This window comes from Silene latifolia, chromosome 9, assembly GCF_048544455.1.
Source record: "Silene latifolia isolate original U9 population chromosome 9, ASM4854445v1, whole genome shotgun sequence".
Classification (NCBI taxonomy): Eukaryota; Viridiplantae; Streptophyta; class Magnoliopsida; order Caryophyllales; family Caryophyllaceae; genus Silene; species Silene latifolia.
The window spans coordinates 14,923,382-14,946,176 of NC_133534.1; the positions used below are offsets into that span (position 1 = coordinate 14,923,382).

A 22,795-nucleotide genomic window follows, 5' to 3' on the forward strand; every position below is an offset into this window, starting at 1 on the left:
AGTACTCAAAGATCAGAACACCTGAGGTATTACAGATACTCAACCGAGTAGGTGGCACTCGGCCGAGTATGGGTATACTCGATCGAGTGAGGCGCACTCGACCGAGTGTAGCGATGCACTAGACCGAGTGGAGCGGTTCAGTAGACATTATAAACAAGGAGTCGGGATTAGATTGCAGCCAACCTTTCATTTCTTCTTTTTTTCTAAAACCCTAAAACCTCTTCCACATCTCTTTAAGCTTCCCTAGCCTCCTTCCATGCCGTTTGAGCATGGAATTGAAGATCTTGCACTTCTTCTCACCTCTATTGACCGATCTCTATTTTGTAAGTCAAAGTTTCCACCTTTTTTTCATCTTAATTCAAACTCTAATATTTGGGGGGTTTTTATAGGTGTAATAATTAGCTAATTAATGTTAGAATTTGTATAGTCCAGTTCGGCCCGGTTCAGTCTGATTCGGTTTTCGACCGATGCTCACCTCTTAATGATAATCCAATTGTTTTCACAAATCAGAGTTTGTATAGTTCACGAGGTGAATTGAATTAACACCTATTAATGATTCTGTGTGTATTGTAGGCTAGAATTGAATTAACACTTATTTACGAGAGCTCTAAGCCTGGCCTCTAATTATTACTCCTCCTTTCACCTTGGAGTGATAATATGTAAGGTGCGTTTTCTATGTTTCGTATGAGAGTAAACATCCACCTTTCGAATTTATTACCCTTATGAAGGAGTAATACATTATCCACCCTCCCCCTGGGTAATGACTAAAGGAGTAAAATATCTCCTCAGTATTAGGGCTTAATTGAATTGAGAGTAAAACGGGGGAAATGAATAGGAGATTGATATGTAGGGTGTGTTTTTCATGTTTGATTTGAAAGTAATTATTCGCCTTCCGAATCTATTACCCTCATGAACGGGTAATACATTACCCACCCTCCCCCTGGGTAATGATTAAGGAAGTAAAACCTCTACTTAATAATCATTACTCCTATATGCCAAACTTATCTTCAATGAACTCATTATCCAAGTAATTAACTTTCCCAGTAATTATCACCCAATTAAAATTTACCCCATTTATTTGAGCGGAATATTTTATGATAGTGATTAAAACATGATCAGATCAACAAAAGAAAGTAAAAAAGAGATCACAATGCTCTTTGATCTTGAAAAATGGAAGCATAATGGTAGAATAAGGTAGATGCTTTAATCTTAGCTCGATTAATCCCTTTTTCCGTTTAAACATGTAAGAAGAAATTATTGGGCGACCACCCGATGACACCATTTCATTTTCGTTATTCAAATTGCGTTGCTCAAGACATCTTTGATAAAACATCCAAGCCACTTGTAGGACGATCCTCCATTCTCTAAAGCTTTCTTGCATTCATCACTCATCTTCTTGACTCTCGCTTTCATTTTATCATCCATATTCATTAAATTCTTAACCCCTTCCTCAATCTCCTCGGCCGTTACTAACAACGTTCCCTTTCCGGCCTTCAAATCCTTCACATAATCCATTCGTATTTCAACCGCTAATTCTAACTCCTTCACTAGCTCGAACGCGATCAATTGGTGCTCCGCTGTTATAGGCCATGAAGCCATGGGTACTCCGAACCACAAACTCTCTAAAACTGAGTGCCATCCACAATGCGACACAAATCCACCTATAGCAGGGTGGGCCAAGACCATGACTTGTGGGGCCCACCCTATGATTTTTCCTATGTCACGCGTACGATCTACGAACCCTACTGGAAGGGCCTCTAAGAACGTCCCATTGTAACCAGGCTTTCCCGCTAGAGACGGCTTTGGTAGGGTCCAAAGAAATCGATTCCTCGATTTCTCTAAACCCTTGGCTATCTCTTTAACCTGCTCCTCCTCAAAGCATTCACAACTTCCGAAGCAGAGGAACACTACGGAAGACTTTGGTTGAACATCGAGCCACCGGATAACCGACTCCTTTTCCTCGTTACCGGACCCACCACGTCGTTCGCCTTCTAGCTCGAAAATGGGACCCACAGGGTAAACCATGGGGATGTTTTTCTCGTCACTATTATGCAAAGCATGTATAGCAAACGTTTCTAACTCGGCATACGTATTTACCAAAATACCCTTCATTTTCCTGAACTGCCTCCCCAGGTTTATAAGCATCTCACACCCGAACTTCTTATCAAGATACGCAGAAGGAATAACCTTGCTCGGGACCGGGTTTTTGAATCCGGGTACTATCAACGATAAACCCGGGTCGCTAAACTCCGTGGCGACATCAATGCCACGGTCATCAACCATTGACTGAGCATAGAACATGAAGCTCAAAGAGGCGGCCATACTAGTAAGGAAAATATAGCATGGCACATCCATGACATTGCCAATATCCAACATTATTCCGCAGCAAAACATGTCGACGACGAATCCAACGGGTTTTGGAAACCCAGCTTGGACCCGGTCCTCAACCGCCTGCATGATGAGTGGCTTGTGACGGTCAATGACAGTAACGAAGGAGAGCGGCACAGACAAGTCGGGCAGGTTTGAGAGGGGTGGGAAGGTGACGAAGGTGAGACGGTTCGGATACAGGTTGTCACGTAACTGGGATTCAACGTAGGCGTTCGTTTTCGAAGCGTCACAAGTGACGTTGATGACATGGATGGAGATGGAGATGTGTTGGTTTCGTTGTAGGATGAGTTTAGCGAGTTTGACGGCGGGTGGCATGTGACCCATACCCGGTGCTGGAACGAACACTAATTCAGATGTTTTGCTCATGATTTTTGTGGATTAAGAAGAACACGTAGTTGTATAAGTTGTATTTGTGTTAGAGCTAAATTGTAATGCATGCATGCGATGTATCATTGTATGTATATACGGTATATAAGAACTAAGTTGGGTTAAGAAGTAACAACACTTGTACGATTCTCTGTGCATGAGAGCGACTTGTTAAAGAGTGCAGAAAATCCTTAACAGATGTTCAATTTGTACCTAAATGTCAGCACCGATGTGATATATGTTTGAGAATTAATTCAGAGTTTCTAGCACAAATTCTCACTTTAGATGGATAGCAATATCCGTCTAAAGTTGTAGATGGATAGGGTCTCTCTCACAAAATGAGAGTGGATAGTGCAAGTGGGTGGAAAATAGATACCCCCATTTGCCCTCCCACTTGCATTTTGTAAGAGGGTCACTATCCATCTATAATTTTAGACAGAGAGTGCATCTACAATAAGACGAATTGGCTGTTCCAGTGATGGTATAAACAAGTGGAGTCATTATAGGTGTCGATATGATCAAAATTAGTCTTCATTTTTTTCGTCAAATGACTTCATTTGACTGACGATTTGAGTCAAGTTTGACAAAGAAGATTGCACAAACTTGGTATTCTTCATTGTCAATTCAGCAAAGTCACTACGTAGAGTTTGTAAATGTACCTTAATTACTCTCTCGTCACCCATAACTTTTATTTGAGTATCTCCCGCGCTTCGTGAGACGTGCTTGAATTACTGCTGAAATTCGCAGAAAAAGCTCTTCATCAAGGGCAAATGGGAAGAGGAACAACGCCTTTGCATCACATTTGTGATTCTCCCTCAGCTCCTGATCCGGCACAGTCGGTGCCGGTTCGGTATAACCGACCTCCACCAATTAAGTCCCATAACTCTTGAGACTTGAACAGTTTTTATTTTAAGGACGTCCAAGTTTTAATCCATCATCCATATATCCATAACTAGACTTGGCAAAAGCAACCCGGCCCAACCCGAAAAAGCTGATCCAAACCACATCACCTGAATTTGACCTGAAAACCCGAGTCTACCCGACCTGGCCCGAAAATGACCCGATCCGTAACCACCAAACCCGAAAATGACCAGGCAAAATGCAACTCTAACTGAACCGAAAATCTTGAAATGACTTTTTCTCTCTTATTCATTGACCCGAAAATGACCTGACCCGAAACAAACCAACCCGCTTGACCCAAAACAGACCCTACCAACAAACCCGAAACCCAACATGACCCGTCCCGACCCGAATTAACACGAAATCAATTAGAGACCCAAATTTAACCGACCTAAACCCAACCCGATTGAGCCGTTTACCAGCTCTATCCATAACTGTATTAGTGATATCTAGCTTCTCATGACCAACTTTAACCCACTCACTTTTTAATTTTAGAAAACAGAAAGGAGTTAAACGCCAACAAAGCATGCCATGTGCCTAGACCTACAAAGTTAACCGACGCGATAAGGCTTACTAGAAACTCGGAAATGACCGGACTTGCCGCTAAAACTGAAGTGACCAGACTTAAAGTGACCCAAAATGAGCCTATATAGACCAAAATGACTTAGTTAAGGCAACATCTTGATCCAAAATGACCCAAAGCAACCTAAAACGACGATCCGGCCGGAAATGACACAATCCGGAGTGACGGGACTCGAAAACAACTTGATAAATAATTCAAAAGTGACCCGGTCCAAAATATCCGGACTTCAACCATAACCAAATTGAAGAACCCATTTACAAGGTTTACTTAAGCCCATGTGGCATTGAAAAGCGCGGTCTATTAAAAAAAAGGCAAAGTGCTTGTCAAACCGAAATCTTTTTTCTAGTGTTTTTCTTTTGGCATTAACCCATACAGGCATACATGATATGACATATAGCCAAGTAGTGATCAATACTCAAGGAGCACACACTGGTACGTAGTTGTTTTTTCCCTGTGCTTTGAGGAAGGATTTGTGGAAAAGATAATGAAAACATCCTCATATATTGTACTAATCTCGCGCTTATTTAACAAAAAAAAAAAGTTGACATATATTTGAGCCGTACAAGACATACTCCCTCCTATTCTACATAACCTTTCCTCTTTCCTTTTTCATCTATTCACAATACCTTCCCTCTTTCCTTATTTAGTAAAGTTTTATACTTATTTTAATCACCTTACCTCACAACAATACCCCACAATACCCATATTTTATCTTATTTTAATCACCTTACCCCACAACAATACTTATTTTAATCATCTCACCCCACAATAATACCCCACAATACCTTCTTTCTTTCCAATTATCTCACCCCACCACAATACTTTAACTTATTTAATTCAAACACCCTTAATTCCCGTGTCACCAATGAATAGGGAAGGTTATCGGGAATAGGAGGGAGTATTTTTTATGATAGCAAATACAAGTACGTATTGTTAAAGAAAAAGAAGTTTAACATAAGACTAATGAATTATTAGCATTCAAAACACTTCTTTTTTAAAGGGAGCTATTTAACACATCTTGAATAAAATGTCTCAAGCTCTTATTAGACGACCCATTTTCGTCTAAAGCTTGTTTAGCTTCATCACTAATATTCTTAACTCTCCCCGTCATCTTCTCATCTATATTCATAAGATTGTTAAGTGCCTTTTCTACCTCCTCAGCACTAATTAAGAAATTTCCCTTTCTAACCTTATTGTCAAATTTATAATCTAATCTTATCTCGACCGCCAGTTCTAACTCCTTCACTAGCTCAAACGCGTTTAATTGTTGCTCAGCAAACATTGGCCATGTACCCATAGGGACACCAAACCATAAACTCTCCAATGTGGAGTTCCACCCACAATGAGACACAAATCCACCTATTGCAGGATGAGCCAAGACCGCAACTTGCGGGGCAAACCCTATAATTTTACCTCTATCACTAGTACGATCAACAAACCCCTTCGGAAGCGCCTCTAAGTATATCTCGTTATTACTTGGAGGCGGTTTTCGTAGGGCCCACAGAAATCGATGCCCCGATCTCTCTAACCCGTTGGCTATCTCTTTAACTTGTTCCGCATCAAAGCATCCCATACTTCCAAAACAAAGGAACACCACCGACGACTTTGGTTGACCATCGAGCCACTCCATTATTGACTTTTTCTCCTCATTGTCGGACCCACCACCGATCTTGTCATCTAGCTTCAAAATGGGACCCACGGGATAAATAATTGGCATCTTTTTGACCACACTATTCACCAATGTTCCGATCCCAAATGATTGTAGCTCCATATATGTATTTACCAAAATACCCTTCGTTTCTCTAATCTTCCTAGTGAGATTCAAAAGCATATCCAACAAGGGGCCATTAGCTAGGAACGCCTTAGGAATAACGTCACTCGTGACCGGGTTCTTAAACCCGGACACGAGCCCTGAAAACCCGGGATCATTAAACTCCTTCGCAACATCGACTCCATGGTCATCAACCATTGACTGTGCATAGAACATAATATTCAAAAAACTAACCCCTGTAGTACTAAAAATATACGACGGGATATTCAACTCATTTGCAACATCCACAAATCCAGCACAAAATATGTCTAAGACAAACCCGACCGGTTTACCCAACCCGGCCCTGACCCGATCCTCGACCGCCTGCTTGACAATAGACTTGTTGGCCTCCATAGCCGTAACAAAAGAAAGCGGTGTCGGGTCAGGCAGGGTGGTCTGGATCGAAAAGGGGACAAAGGTCAAACGAGTTGGGTACGGGTTGTCGAGTGACTGGGAGTCTAGGAAACCGTTGACTTTTGTAGCTTGATGAGGAAAGTAGATGACGTAAATGGAGATGGAAATGTTTTGAGTTGTTTGAAGGATTAGTTTGGAGAGTTGAAGGGTTGGTTGTAAGTGACTTATACCTGGTGTTGGAATCATTACTAGCTCTCCTGTGTTGCTCGACATTTTTGGGTGTGATTGAGAAATATGGGAGGTAATGAGGATTGACTAATTTTGAAGGTTTGTTATAACACAAATTTTCATTATAGACGGACACTATCCGTCTATACGTATAGACGGATACCATTTTTCCTCACAAAATACCCATTTGCCATAAATTGGGAAGCACATGGGAGGTGCCCCACCTTGTCCCCCCTATCCATTTATTAGAGGTCTTTACCCGTCTGTTCGCCCCACCCATCTATACCAAGACCTATTGTTGTTATAAAGAGATTAGGATCGATCCGTTTTTTAGATGTAATGCTATAAGGACTAAGGAGTATGATTAAGTGATTCTTTGTACTCCGTATGTAGTATATGTAAGGTAAGACTTGTATATTCGGAGTTTAAAGTGCGTATTAAAGATAGCGGTTACGGGTCTCCCTTTATAAAAAAAAAAAAAAAAAAGATAAAAACTCGTATTATTGTTTGGTATTATTGAGTTTCAGTAACCCTCTCACCTATATGACGTGCACTTTGTTAAAGATATTACGTAATCTTTTGTATATCTTTCTTATTTACCGTATCTTTGTAATTATGGTATTTCTAGGTTTATTAGCTTGTTCATCAAGTCGTCTCATTTGTATAAATACTCCCATATTGTAACCATATATTTTATCAATGCAAATATTACCTACATCCAATACTTTACATGGTATCAGAATACTACGATCCAACAGCCTAAAACCCTAATTTTTCCGCCTGCCTCTACCCTATGGCCACCTCTGCTGCCACCCTACCCAACACCCACGAGCCATTGGTTCTCCTTCTTCTTGTCAACCTTTGCATTGTCGACAAACTCACGCCTTTAACCTATATGTCATGGCACGATCAAATCGAGTCCCTCTTATTCGGATACGACCTACTCAAGTTCCTTGATGGAACTCACCCATGTCCTCCGGCCACCATACCCGACCCCAGTGATGCCACCAAAGCCAAAACTATCTCTAACCCAGCCCACATGACTTGGAAACGCCAAGACCATCTTCTCAAAGGTGCTCTTCTCGGCACTCTTGACCCCACCATTCATTCTCTCGTTATGCGAGCCCCCACCACACGTGACGTTTGGACCACACTCGCAACCACCTATGCGAACCCGTCTCGTGCTCACATTCTTCAAATCAAAGATCGTCTCAATTCTATTCGCAAAACCAACCAAAGCATCACCGAGTACATGCATTCAATTAAATCTTGTACCGATAAATTAGCCGTTCTCGGAAAACCCATGGACCATGAAGACCTTGTTGCTAAAATTATTCGAGGTCTCGATTATTCAATTTATCACTCTATCATTGATGCCGTTCAGGCTCGTGACGAACCCATATCTTTTGAGTCACTCGACGAAAAACTCCTTAACTTTGAACTCACTACCAGTCACAACAACACCCCATCTCCCTTCCCTGCCTCGGTACATGCTACGTCCTCCTCTCGCTCCCACACTCAATATCATCGGTCTCCAACACCAGCCGCTCAACCCCTGTCCAATGCCAATCACCCCAAACAAGACCCTCCTTTCAAAGGCTCCTGTCAGTACTGTGGTGCAAAAGGGCACGTTCTGTTTTTTTGCTTCCCATTTAAGCGGGATTATCCCAATGCGATTTTTCCATCTCGCACCTTAAACAGACAACCACGCCCCTCACCACAGGCTCACACCGCCATTGGTTCCTCCACGGCCTCAGGCTATCTTCTCGACAGTGGTGTGTCTCATCATCTCACAAAGGACCTTGATACTCTTGCTCTTCATTCACCCTACGATGGTGGTGATGAAATTGTTATTGCTGATGGCTCTTCCTTACCCGTCACTCACATAGGTTCGTTCGTTTTTCCTTCATCCGAGTCTTCCCCTTTAAAATTCAATGATGTTTTGTGTGTGCCTCGTCTTTCTCGCAACATTATTTCCATATCAAAACTTTGTCATGACAATAACACAATTTGTGAATTCACCTCCGTTTCTTGTTTCATAAAGGACAAAATCTCGAGCCGCACTCTTCTTCACGGACATCTTAAAGACGGCGTCTACGAATGCCATCTTTCTGCTCCTACTCTTCACGTCTGTCAAGTCTCCTCCACACCGGATTGGCATCACAAGCTGGGCCACCCGTCTATCCCAATTTTGAAGTTTTTACGCACTCGTTTTAATTTAAATATTCCGTCTTCATTTAATAATAAGTGTAACTCGTGTGACATTCACAAGAGTCATAAGCTAGCCTTTCATCAAAATACAATTCGTTCTACTGCTCCTTTAGATTTAATATTCTCGGATGTTTGGTCCTGCCTATATTGTCCCATGACGGATTCAAATACTATATCATCTTTGTCGATCATTTTACGAAATTTATTTGGTTTTACCCGATGAAACTCAAATCCGATTCAACTAACATATTCATTCGCTTCCGCACCTTGGTTGAAAAATATTTCAATCGTCCCATACTTCAACTATATTATGATAATGGTGGTGAGTATGTCAAGATGTCACACACTTTAGCTACTCATGGCATTGGTCATCTCACAACACCACCACATACACCCGGAGCTCAATGGTTACTCCGAACGTCGGCACCGACATATTGTGGAAACTGGTTTAGCCTTACTCACGCACGCCTCTATGCCCATTGCGTATTGGCCTCACGCGTTTGCCACTGCCACGTACCTCATAAATCGTTTACCAACGCCGACATTAAAACACTCCTCTCCCATTTCCTGTCTATTCGGGTTTGCACCCAACTACACCAAACTTCGTTGTTTTGGTTGTCTTTGTTACCCCTGGCTCCGTCCATACACACATCACAAGCTTGAACCTCGTTCCACGCCATGTATCTTTGTCGATTACTCACCCACGCAAAGTGCGTACTACTGCTTTGATCCCATTACATCCAAAGTTTATGTATCGCGTCATGTCAAGTTTGTGGAAACTTCCTTTTCTTTCCCACGTCTCACCTCCACTCCCCCATTACCCCGTCCACACGCTATCACGGACTGGATGGTCACTCTCCTTCCCAACCCGACAACCACTCAAACCCCCACCCCTGATCAGGCCCCTCCCTCCTCACCACAGCCTGCTTCCTCCTCGTCCAACTCTGACCAACCAGCTACCCCATCCCCTACTCCCTCCACGGCTGCCCCCAACAACAACAACAACAACAACTCCACTCCTTCCACACTCAGTACCTCACCACCTCCACCCCCACCTCCACCACCACCCCCGCCACCCCAAGTCATGGTCATGGTACCCGCCTCTCCCACAACATCACCAAACCCAATCCCAAATACGCCAAACTAGCCACCATCTCATCTCCCTCTCGTCTTCCCAAAACCGTGAAACAAGCCTTAATTGACCCGCTCTGGCGTGAAGCTATGCAGCTGGAATACGATGCTCTTATTCGTAACCAAACTTGGACTCTTGTCCCCCATCAACCCACCATGAATGTGATTGGATGTAAGTGGATATTCCGCATCAAATACAAAGCAGATAACAGCATTGACAAATACAAGGCTCGTCTTGTAGCCAAAGGATTTCTACAATGACCTGGCATTGACTATTCGGACACATTCAGTCCGGTTGTTAAGCCTACCACGGTACGTCTTCTTTTATCGATCGCTCTCACTAATGGTTGGTGCCTTCGCCAACTCGATATAAACAATGCCTTTCTTCAAGGCAATCTCACTGATGTCGTATATATGACGCAACCACCGGGTTTTCTTCATCCCGACACACCCACCTATGTTTGTAAGTTAACAAAAGCTATTTATGGTCTAAAGCAAGCTCCTAGAGCATGGTACACTACTCTCAAAAATTTTCTCCTAACCTCGGGTTTTCGTGGCTCTCTGTTTGACCCCTCACTGTTTTATTTTCATTCCACATCCCATACCATATTTCTTTTAGTCTATGTTGATGACATTGTCGTAACTGGTTCGGATGTTACTCATGTGAATGCCTTCATCCAATCGTTGTCCAGTAAGTTCTCACTTAAAGATTTGGGTAACTTATCCTATTTTTTGGGTGTCGAGGTGACTCCCAATGCCTCCGGGTTATTGCTTACTCAGTCGAAATACATATACAATATACTTGAAAAATTTAAAATGGTGGATGCTAAGCCTTATCCCACTCCCATGGTGCCGTCACCCTCCCTTACACGATCTGGTGGCTCCAAGTCTGGCGATTCCACCGAGTATCGTGCCATTATTGGCTCCCTCCAATACCTGTCCTTTACACGTCCCGACATTGCTTTTAGTGTAAACAGATTGTCTCAGTTCATGTAAGACCCATCTGATCTTCATTGGTCGGCCCTTAAACGAGTACTGCGTTATTTAAATGGCACTTGCAATGTTGGCTTACAATTGTTTCGGTCCTCTCCTCCATGTTTACATGCTTTTTGTGATGCTGATTGGGGAGGTGACAAGGATGTCTACACTTCCACCTCAGGTTACATTACGTATCTTGGTCGAAATGCCGTTTCCTGGTCCTCCAAGAAGCAACGCGCTTTGGCCTATCTTCAACTGAAGCGGAGTTTCGGGCGGTCGCTGAAACAACCTCCGAACTCACATGGCTGCAATCTCTCCTTAAGGAGCTCCGTATGCTTCCTACAGGTACTCCTGTCATTTATTGTGACAACTTGAGTGCCACCCATTATGCTGCGAATCCGGTTTTTCACTCGAGAATGAAACATGTAGCCTTAGCTTTTCATTTTGTTCGTGAGCGTGTTCACCAAGGCACTCTTCGCGTACAACACATTTCCGGTGATGATCAATTAGCTGATATTCTTACCAAGCCCTTACTACGTTATCGGCATCGTTTTCTGCTCTCCAAGATTGGTCTCGCTTTCAGCTCGTCCATCTTGCGAGAGGTTGTTAAAGATATTACGTAATCTTTTGTATATCTTTCTTATTTACCGTATCTTTGTAATTATGGTATTTCTAGGTTTATTAGCTTGTTCATCAAGTCGTCTCATTTGAATAAATACTCCCATATTGTAACCATATATTTTATCAATGCAAATATTACCTACATCCAATACTTTACACACTTGTACAGTTGTACATTTCTTCTGCCCTTTTTTCTGGGGGTTTGAGATCTCCATTTGAAAGGGTGGTACTGAAGTTCAATATCACCGGACATAGTTTTATTTGTTCACTCATTATTAGTTGGAATGTTGGATTGATTTCATTTAGGTGATCCAATTTTAAATTTAGTTCAAGTTATGTACGAGTAGGTAATTTTTCTTGATTTTTTAGTACACAAATTAGGTAGGGTTTGAGTTGAACCTCTCTATGCAGTTGGATGGGAGAGTGTTAATGAATTGATTTTGTTCAATAAGATAATGGATTATGATTGGTTTAGCCGATCAAATAACTAAACACTCGACAACCAAGTTCATCGCGACCCGATTTTTTCTGGGTTTGGGCTTGTGATATGGCCCAAAAAAGCCCATGGTACGGCCTGTTAATGGCCTGATGTACATTTTAGGGCCATGTATAGCCGAGCTTCAGGCCCGTTTTTAGCTCGTCATTGTATTGATAAACTGATTGTTCTTAGAATCTTAGTTAAAAAAATTATTAAGCCCAAAAACACCGCACTTGGGCTAATTACTTAGGCCCATAAACTACGGTCGACCCCGTGCACCCGTATTAATGGCTTGTTTTCAAAGGTCAGGCCTTGTCCATGATCAGCTCTAGATTGATTAAAAGCTTAACTCGTTGTTCAAACCGATGAGACACAAAACACGAAAATAACATGATCTAAATAAAATGCCGGTACTCGAATATTTTCCACAATCAAAAGCTTTAGGGAAGAACTGAAGAAATAATGCACTAACATGGATTTAACAATTGCACTTCCGTTTAACCATCCATAGTTTAAGCAATGTTGCTTAAGACATCTTCAATAAAACACCCCAACGAATTATAAGACGATCCGCCGCCTTGTAATGCTTTTTTACCTTCATCACTCTTCTTCTTAACTTTTTCCCTCATCTCATCATCCATACTCATCAAATTTTTAACTCCATTTTCGATTTCTGCAGCCGTAACTAAGAAATTTCCCTTGCGAGTATAAACATCCATTTTATAATCAATCCTTATTTCCACGGCCAATTCCAACTCCTTCACTAACTCGAATGCATTCAATTGTTGTTCAGCATACAACGGCCATGTAGCCATAGGGACCCCAAACCATAAACACTCTAATGTCGAGTTCCATCCACAATGAGACACAAATCCACCTATAGCAGGGTGGGCTAATATCGCGACTTGTGGTGCCCACCCTATGATTTTTCCTATATGACTGGTTCGATCAATGAACCCTTCCGGAAGGGCCTCTAAGAAGACGTCATTATTGTTACTTGGCGCCTCTGTACTTCCTTCCGGAGGTGGTGGCTTTCGTAAGGACCATAGAAATCGATGCCCCGATTTCTCTAGACCGTTTGCTATCTCCTTAACTTGTTCCTCATCAAAGATTCCCATACTTCCTGATACTGTCGTTTCGTACCAAAAATAAAATACCTAAGTACTACTAACAGAAGTCAGCGGTAAGTAGGGTCGATCTCCACAGGGAGGCGGTGTACTATCTATTTGTCTATTCTATCCGTCTGATGTCACAATTGGGGGTTGAAAGGTTTGTGTTAACTAAACTAAAGACTAAGCAAGAGAAATAAAAAAGAGAAATTAACAAAAAGAGAAGGGTAGTATGCTAAGAGTCGGTCCACCGTGGCAGCTATCGGATCTATTATATCAGGAATATTAAGGCGATTAGACTATTGATAGGAAGAGCTATGGTCGTCACCTTTCGGTCCTTAAACCGCCCTAGAGTGTAAACAGCTTAACTTTCGCCCTCACTGCAATACCCTATTGTAATTAAGCAAGCCTTCCCTTCCAATCTTTCGATCTAGGTCGGGGTTAACTAAATTTATGGTCTCCTGCATGCATTCATTCGACCGGATAACAATTAAATTGCCCAATACAATTCCTATCGCAAGACTAATCTATTTAATACAGTTAAGGCATCGCTACCACGGCTTCCCTAATCCTAACATACCAGGGGGATTTAGCTAGACATGGAATAAATAAGTACAATAAATAAATAGGGAGAGGGAATAATAAACATTAAAATAAAAAGAGAGAAAAGAGAGAAAAGAGGGAAGAAATTACTGAAATTAAGGATCCGGAAAATGAGAGCAAAAGTAATGAGTAGCAATGATAGGGAAAGTAACGTGATCCCGAATTATTGGATTCTTGGATGATTACAAATGACAACCTTTACTCCTATTTATAAGAAATTAGGAGTAAAGTTAAACCTAATGACGGAATATAACTAAAAAGCCCACCGTCGGTAATATCCACTCGATCGACCACTTAAATCACTCGATCGAGTGAACTTCACTTAGAACACTCGATCGACCTAGAATAGTTCTCGATCGAGTAAGGGCATATAGAGAATCGGTCGATCGACCATATAATCGCTTTCGATCGATCATTGTTTATTCATCCTAAAACCACTCGATCGACTAAGAATGTCCTCGATCGAGTGATAAATAACTTCAGCAGCTACAATTCTCGTTAATTTAACTTTGACTTGTCCTTTTAGCTCCCGAAACACCTTCACGCATCCCAAGATAGCAATATTTCCCGCTCCAAATTATCTCTTCCTCCAAATGCATGCAAAATGGACGGAATAGAGCATGGTTTCGCTACTTCCGCGATTATTCCTACAAAAAGGACAAAATACACCAAAGTAGCATATTCGGGGCATTTCGTAGCATAAAACCACGATAAAAGCATAGAAATACGCGCATAAAATAGGCTAAAAAGACTATATAAAATGCACGTATCAAATCTCCCCAAACCAAACCTTTACTCGTCCTCGAGTAAACTCAAAACTATATGCTAATGGAACGGAAATGATAACTCAGAGCTAGCTACAAATGCCCGCTTAAGCCAATTTAATGCAAGCAAACTAAAACTTATAGCTAAACAGTCAAATGCAAACGAGTTGTAAGATGTTTATAAATAAAGCTGAACCGTCGACCTTGCAAGACCTTTAATGATGGACTCTCACGGGTCACTCTTTCTCTCATGAAGCAAAGGGTAAGCATATATATGTATAAGAGAGAAAGAAAGATAGTCGCTCACCTAAACTACGACCTACATAAACATGCATGCAACTAATATGATAGACAATTCTAACTACCGTACACACATTCCAACCAAACGAGGTCCTGTCACAGCCGAGGGCTTACAAAAATATGGTAAAGTGAGGCAATGGGTAAGAAAAGGCAAAACATTTATGGGAATGTGGAGGTATAGGTGATCAAGCTAGTACCTAAACAAAACCATATGAAAGCATCCATTTCCAACTCAATTATGGAATAAGCACATGCCCTTCACTTGGCATAAAACTCACCAAACCGAACCAGAAATACTCCTCAAATGATGTAAGATAGAACATAGGAGCAGAAACCGTCAACCAAACAACATTTCTTTTTTTTTCGAATTTTCTCAATTTTTTTTCGGTTTCTTCTTTTTCTTCCTTTTTTTTTCATTTTTCTTGGTTTCTTCTTTTCTTTTCTGAATTCTCTTTTTTTTTTTCCGATTCTTTTTTTTTCCTCTTTTTTTCACGTTTTTCACGTTTTTCAACTCCTTTTCTTCATAAATACCAACTCCAAAACAATAGATACAAGCCAAACTTGATACAATGAAATATATACCGCAAAACAACAATCTAGACTAGCTTGACAAGGCAGGCTAAATTTGGATGTAGCTAAAGGGTCAACTGGCAAATTTGGCTAATGTGGAGTTAAATGGGTAAAAATGAAAGAAAAGGGAAATGTAAGCACCTCCCTGCATGTGACACCAACCACTAACCCGAATGTATGACGGCAAAAAGCAATTGAATTTCATATACGTGCAAATTGATGATACATGTTATGCAAGGAGTAACTACTCACAATCCTACATGAAACCGGTCACAAATGACACCAGTTTATAAGGCTCTAAATCTTAGAAATTATAAGTAGGTTGCCAAAATTTCAGGTCAAGTCTATATGTTCAGCTAAATTTTAACATTAACTCGTAGATTATGCAATAGGACAAAGCTAAAAGGCAATCAGTTTAATGCAAGGCTTAAGCAAAAAGACAGTTATAGAGCAATATCATCATGGAAATCTACCGTTCCGACTCAACCTATATGCTAAAATAAACGTGAAATTTTTGAAATTTTCAACAATTTTTCAAATTTTTATTGAATTTTTTTAATTTTTTATGAAATAAACAACAATGCAAACAGAAAATTAAACGTGATACAGAAATGCAAATAAAAACAGTATGCAGACACAGATATGGATGCATCACCTCCCCAAACCAAACCGTACAATGCCCCCATTGTACCAAAACATGGAAAGGAAATGCAAACTGAAGGAGAAAAAGAGTAAATGCGGAAAAACTTACAAGATAACGCGAATAAGGGGACCTCCCCAAACCGACCATGAAATGGGAGGTTGCTAAAGGCCCGGAAAACCGTCTCAGGAAGCTAATCCAAGTCAAAAACACTCGATGTCTGTTGAACAAAGTAGTCGATCGAGTGAAATGGGCATTCAAAGTCGCTCGATCGAATGGTGCACCGATCGATCAAGTAGTTTCCTTCTGCAGGGTCGATCGAGTGGTTTCGATTCTGCAGCGGTCGATCGAGTAACATCTTCACTCGATCGATCGGATTCATCAAAAGGTACTCGATCGAGTAGAGAAACTACTCGATCGAGTGGATCTCGGCGTGTACCTGCAAAACACAATGAAAAACAGCCCGTAAACTAACTAGACAAGCAATCGATAAAGTCTATGGTTCAAAAACCATTTATTACAATGAAATGAAATAAAAACAAAAATAAAATCGCCGGGTTGCCTCCCGGGTAGCGCTAGCTTGATCAGTCGGCTCGACCTTCTTTTTTCTTGAGCCTCTCTAATTAATCACAATCAAAACAGCTCAAAGCGCGCAAAGCAACAACTTTGTCAAATAGCTGCGCATGTGCTACACAACAAAGACATAAGTAGCACCAAAGTGGAATACGAAATAGGAAATAAAAACATGTAAGCATTTAAGTCTAACAAATTTCCTATGTGAGCTCCTAAATTTATCCACATAATAAAGGGAGCGGGAGCAACTGTCGATATATAAGGTTCCCGATTCGGATTAACGATTTTGAAATGATGAGGACGGTGAAAATTCTTTAAATTAATCGACCACATATGAGGGGGTATAGCTTTGAAAAAGGAAGCATGAATAAGACGAGGTAATTTACAAATAATAATGAAATTACCGTTTACTACCTCAGGTTGATCACTCTTAATGTCGGAATCATAGATAAAAGAATTCATTACCTCTTCCGTGCTAGGAGTAATTACCGTCTCAGCTTCTTCATCAACCTCCTCAGTGGAATCCATCCCGTAGATCGCAGCTTCAAGTGTATCCGACTCGGCTTTGAATAGGGGAGGTTCACCGTAACCTTCATCATTGTCAGAATCGTCATCCATATCAAACCAAAATGACGAACCAAAGCTCCCAATGGCCATTTCGATCGATCGAGCGAATTATTACTCGATCGACCAATTTCTTCCCGCAATTCACTCGATCGACCGGGCGAACTCGATCGACCAACTTCCTCCTGAATTTCACTCGATCGAGCAGTGATATCACTCGATCGAGCAAGTTCTTCTGGAAAATCACTCGATCGACCAATAATTGTCACTCGATCGAGTGATTCCTCCTGTACAGCGCTGAAATCCTCGTGTGGGGCAATGAAGTGTGATAGAAACTCGTCGTCCGAGTCATAAAAGTCATCCTCAGCATTGGGCAACACGGTTTTTTCATGGGAAAAACCGTTCTCAGCAAGGTATACCTCTTCTGGTTGCCAATTACCCGACTCAGCTATTAACTGAGCAATTTTAGACTCCAGCTCAATGATTTGAGCATCCGCACGTCTATCACTCTCTTGCCTCGCTCGATCATAATTCTGTATTTGAGATGCAAGAATCTCCATTAAAGACCTCAGTTCTGCAACCTCTTCTTCTTGTATCTCAGCTGCTAACTGAGCAATGTCAGTTTCGAGCTTTTCAAGTTGCGAAGAAGTGCGTCTATCATGATCTTGCCTATCTCGGTCACGATCTTGCAAGAGAGATGCAAGTGTCTGCGATAAGGATTTCAGCTCGCAATCTCTTCTTCTTGTATATCGGGAGGATCTTGTTGCGGCGGCCATTGATAGGGTGGATGTGGCGGCACAACTACGTTTTTGCATTGTGCTCGGCGGGACCACATCTCCGAAGTAGATCACCGGGCCGCTCCATATAATGGGACATCGGTGATGGGTCAAAGGTACTCAAGCCTTCCCTTTGATTGTCTTTCACCTAGAACTGTCTAGGTAGTACCTGTAAGGCCTATCAAAACAAAGACTAAACAAAAGATTAAAACGGCCTCAAAGGAAAAATCCCCTGAGGCTAAAAACAGATAAAATTAAACAAATAAATAAATAGATTGCCTCCCTGGCAACGGCGCCAAAATTTGATCTTTGTCGTTTCGTACCAAAAATAAAATACCTAAGTACTACTAATGAAGTCGGTAAGTAGAGGTCGATCTCCACGGGGGAGGCGGTGTACTATCTATTTGTCTATTCTATCCGTCGATGTCACAATTGGGGGTTGAAAGGTTTGTGTTAACTAAACTAAAGACTAAGCAAGAGAAATAAAAAAGAGAAATTAACAAAAAGAGAAGGGTAGTATGCTAAGAGTCGGTCCACCGTGGCAGCTATCGGATCTATTATATCAGGAATATTAAGGCGATTAGACTATTGATAGGAAGAGCTATGGTCGTCACCTTTCGGTCCTTAAACCGCCCTAGAGTGTAAACAGCTTAACTTTCGCCCTCACTGCAATACCCTATTGTAATTAAGCAAGCCTTCCCTTCCAATCTTTCGATCTAGGTCGGGGTTAACTAAATTTATGGTCTCCTGCATGCATTCATTCGACCGGATAACAATTAAATTGCCCAATACAATTCCTATCGCAAGACTAATCTATTTAATACAGTTAAGGCATCGCTACCACGGCTTCCCTAATCCTAACATACCAGGGGGATTTAGCTAGACATGGAATAAATAAGTACAATAAATAAATAGGGAGAGGGAATAATAAACATTAAAATAAAAAGAGAGAAAAGAGAGAAAAGAGGGAAGAAATTACTGAAATTAAGGATCCGGAAAATGAGAGCAAAAGTAACAGTAGCAATGATAGGGAAAGTAACGTGATCCCAGAATTATTGGATTACTGGATGATTACAAATGACAACCTTTACTCCTATTTATAAGAAATTAGGAGTAAAGTTAAACCTAATGACGGAATATAACTAAAAAGCCCAGCCCGTCAGTAATATCCACTCGATCGACCACTTAAATCACTCGATCGAGTGAACTTCACTTAGGAACAGCTCGATCGACCTAGAATAGTTCTCGATCGAGTAAGGGCATATAGAGAACTGGTCGATCGACCATATAACTGCTCGATCGACTGTTTATTCATCCTAAAACCACTCGATCGACTAAGAATGTCCTCGATCGAGTGATAAATAACTTCAGCAGCTACAATTCTCGTTAATTTAACTTTGACTTGTCCTTTTAGCTCCCGAAACACCTTCACGCATCCCAAGATAGCAATATTTCCCGCTCCAAATTATCTCTTCCTCCAAATGCATGCAAAATGGACGGAATAGAGCATGGTTTCGCTACTTCCGCGATTATTCCTACAAAAAGGACAAAATACACCAAAGTAGCATATTCGGGGCATTTCGTAGCATAAAACCACGATAAAAGCATAGAAATACGCGCATAAAATAGGCTAAAAAGACTATATAAAATGCACGTATCACTTCCGAAGCAGAGGAACACGACAGACGACTCAGGTTGACAATCAAGCCACTCTATCACTGACTCAGCATTACCCTTGCTGTCTAACTCCACAAGGGGACCCACAGGATAAACAGGTGGAATTTTGTGGATGTCACTATTAAGCAAAGCTTGGATAGGCAATGATTCTAGCTCTGCGTATGTGTTTACCAAAATACCCTTCATTTTTCGAAACCTCCTCGTGAATTCAAAAATCAGCTCACAAAATGGGCTTTTGAGTTGCATCGACGAGGGAATAACCTTGCTAGGGACCGGGTTCTTGAACCCGGGCACAACAACTGTAAAACCCGGGTCACTAAACTCGGTCACAACGTCAACTCCGTGGTCATCAATCAATGACTGTGCATGCAGGTTGAGGTTCAGGAAGTTAGCCCCTGAAGTAAAGAAAACATAAGAAGGAATACCCAACTCATTAGCAACATCCAACATGGTAGTGCAAAACATGTCTAGGACAAACCCGACCGGTTTGGGAAACCCGTCCCTAATCCGGTCCTCAATCGCCTTCTTCACAATTGGTTTATAAAGATCAAGAACCGTAGAGAAACTAGTGGCAGACTTGTCAGGCGGGTTGGGCAGGGGTGGGAAGGTGACAAAGGTCAAACGAGTCGGGTACGGGTTGTCACGTGACTGGGACTCAACATAGGTGTCAACGCTGGCAGTAGCGTTAGGGAGTTTGACAATATAGATGGAAATGGATATGGTTTGGTTTGTTTGGAGGATGAGTTTTGCGAGTTGGAGGGTTGATAGCATGTGACCCATACTCGGTACCGGAACGAACACTAACTCCGCTGTGTTGCTCATGGTTTTGATGAGATTTAAGGTTAATTTGCTGATTATTCTGCAAATGATATGAAAAGATGTGTTCTATATAGTGTGTGGATGTGAATGTGGCTGTGTGCTGCAAGATGAGCAAGGATTCTCTCCATTACCTCAAAAGAAATGGATGGTTCATTACTCCTAATACATCATTACAAAATTATTACTCTCTTTTTCACCTCATCAAAATACTTGACCGTTGGATCGTTTCGTAATAAAATCCAGATCATTGAGGGGTAATAAAAGGTAATAGAGAGAAGAGAGTAATGGAGAGAATCCAGACCACTACAAGATGGTGTTAGTTGTGTGGGTATATAAAGTTCGAAAACCTTTAGTGAAAAGTAAAAAGCCAAAAACACATGGAAAGATTTTTAATAATGAGAAATTATTATGTCTTTCTGGCTATGCCTAACTAATAATGAGAAATTGGAACTTTTAGTTAAAATTTTCGATTTTTTCTTAGTTTACTCTATTGTATTAGTAGTTCATCCTTAGCATTTCTTGCCTTTGTGAAATTCTGACACTACCACTGCGTACCTTTCAATAATTTATTCAATGCTATTCTGTATAAAAAGGTTTTTTTAATCAATAATAAGTCTTTCATTAGTATCTACTTTTATTATTTGTAAAATATATTTTAATCAGACTAGATATTGCTTACTCCGTAGCAAGGAATAGACAAACACAAGAAAAGGAAATACGGAGTAAGATAGATGATGCGGATACACCATTAAAAAGGATGAGGTGGATGATAAGGAGTTCAATGTAGGTAAGTTTGTGACTTGTGAGGCTGTTGGCTTAGTGCTAGTCCATGCTAACATTGTAGACAAACGCAGATGACAAAGAACTACGTATCGTACAATCATGTGGTGCTAATAGAGTTGCCATATTTTTTTTTTTTTTTTTTGACTCTTTGTTATAACAATCCGTCTCACTTTAGACGAACACTATCCGTCTAAAGCTATAGATGGATAGTGTCCCTCTTATAAAATGTAAGTGGGAGACAAGTGAGGGTATCCATTTCCCACCCACTTGCACTATCCACTCTCATTTTGTGAGTGGAACATTATCCGTCTACAGCTTTAGATGGATAATATTCGTCTAAGTGAGAATTTGTGTTGTTATAATTGGCCTATTTTTTAAGCATATTTTTGTTAGTAAAGATACACCTTATTATTTAAATTCTAAAGGCGAGATTGATTGAAAATGTGTAACTCAGATTGGGAAGTGATTTTTCCTATCATCTCATTGTTCGAAAAGATGATGTAGTAGTTAATTGAATGTTAAAATTATTAGACGTTTTTTTTGTGAAGATGTATTTATATCAGTTGTACGGAATATGTTTTAGATTCGAGAAATATAATTTTATATTAATTTTTTGAGAAGAAAGATAATTTGGTGGGGTGGGTCAATGGTACCCTCGGGACAGGTGGGAGTTTAAAAAGTTCTATCCATAGGAGTTTGAGGCGGGTGTGACTTGTGACTTTGTGAGTATGTATTTTAGTTCGTGAATGCGAATACGAGATATCCTTCCTCTACACTCACCCCTCCCTAATGATATGCCTATCTACTGCTAATGGTGTACTCGGGTCGGGTTGGGGCTGACCTGGGGCGGGTCGGGCTCGCCAGGCTAGGCCCTAAACCGGCCCATGGGTATAGGAGGGCTAGGTCGGGCTGAGGATGGCGTTAACTGGACCCGGCCCATGGGTGGGCCATGCTGGCGGGCCTATGTATATTTTTTACTAAAATGGCGGGTTGGGCTGGAAATAAAGAGCCCGAACCCGGCCTGTGTATGGGGGCGGACCTGGCTGGTCGATAGGTGGGCCTAGTCTGGCCAACCTGTTCATTTGGCCACCTCTATGGCTCTATCTACTGCACTTTGTTCCAATTAGAATGATGCCCCCCTTCTCTCACTAGTAATAGTGTCTTTTTTTTTCCATATATTTTTTTTCCATGTTCGATCTAAATATTTCGGATTTCAATATCCAATAATAATCGAATCGGATGCGGACATTCATATTCTTAATTTAATTATTGAATGATTAAGTTTGAACAATATAAGTTTGAAAAATATAAGCTTCGTCATACGATGATTAAGTTTGAAGAATATAAGTTTCGTCATAAAAAAGCTGTGAAAGATTCTTAAAAAAGTGGTCAAAGATTCAAAAATGAGGAAGTCTTACTTAAAATCGAAGTTCTTTTCATTTCTAAAATAGATCTAAATATTGCTATAAGGTGTTGAAAGGACAATTTTTTTTTGTATTTTCTAGGCAACTTGTTATGTGATTTAGTATGTATTTGCCCTAAATTAAGGTTTAAGACTAGACCTGTCAA

The 22,795-nt window shown here is 40.9% G+C and overlaps 3 protein-coding genes across 3 annotated transcripts; all 3 read right to left on the minus strand.

The window, feature by feature from the left end:
* Window positions 1-1,276: 1,276 nt before the first annotated feature.
* LOC141602445 (anthocyanidin 3-O-glucosyltransferase 2-like) lies at window positions 1,277-2,797 on the minus strand. The gene has a single exon (XM_074422727.1). The coding sequence runs from the start codon at window positions 2,752-2,754 to the stop codon at window positions 1,297-1,299; it is 1,458 nt and encodes a 485-aa protein (XP_074278828.1). The 5' UTR covers window positions 2,755-2,797; the 3' UTR covers window positions 1,277-1,296.
* Window positions 2,798-5,012: 2,215 nt separating this feature from the next.
* LOC141599188 (anthocyanidin 3-O-glucosyltransferase 2-like) lies at window positions 5,013-7,069 on the minus strand. The gene has a single exon (XM_074419128.1). The coding sequence runs from the start codon at window positions 6,672-6,674 to the stop codon at window positions 5,232-5,234; it is 1,443 nt and encodes a 480-aa protein (XP_074275229.1). The 5' UTR covers window positions 6,675-7,069; the 3' UTR covers window positions 5,013-5,231.
* A 5,348-nt stretch (window positions 7,070-12,417) lies between these two features.
* On the minus strand, window positions 12,418-20,748 carry LOC141599189 (anthocyanidin 3-O-glucosyltransferase 2-like). Its single transcript, XM_074419129.1, has 2 exons — window positions 19,609-20,748; window positions 12,418-13,171 (listed from the first exon to the last, which is right to left on the minus strand). The coding sequence occupies exons 1-2, from the start codon at window positions 20,444-20,446 to the stop codon at window positions 12,561-12,563; spliced, it is 1,449 nt and encodes a 482-aa protein (XP_074275230.1). The 5' UTR covers window positions 20,447-20,748; the 3' UTR covers window positions 12,418-12,560.
* Between the last annotated feature and the right edge of the window lie 2,047 nt (window positions 20,749-22,795).

What these genes read in the sequence shown, in the direction of transcription:
- LOC141602445 (XM_074422727.1), bottom strand. Translation starts at nt 2,754, where the DNA reads ATGAGCAAAACATCTGAATTAGTGTTCGTTCCAGCACCGGGTATGGGT.
- LOC141599188 (XM_074419128.1), bottom strand. Translation starts at nt 6,674, where the DNA reads ATGTCGAGCAACACAGGAGAGCTAGTAATGATTCCAACACCAGGTATA.
- LOC141599189 (XM_074419129.1), bottom strand. Translation starts at nt 20,446, where the DNA reads ATGAGCAACACAGCGGAGTTAGTGTTCGTTCCGGTACCGAGTATGGGT. An exon ending in CGTGTTCCTCTGCTTCGGAA is followed by an intron (nt 13,172 to 19,608) that starts GTGATACGTGCA and finishes CGACAGTATCAG; the next exon opens with GAAGTATGGGAATCTTTGAT.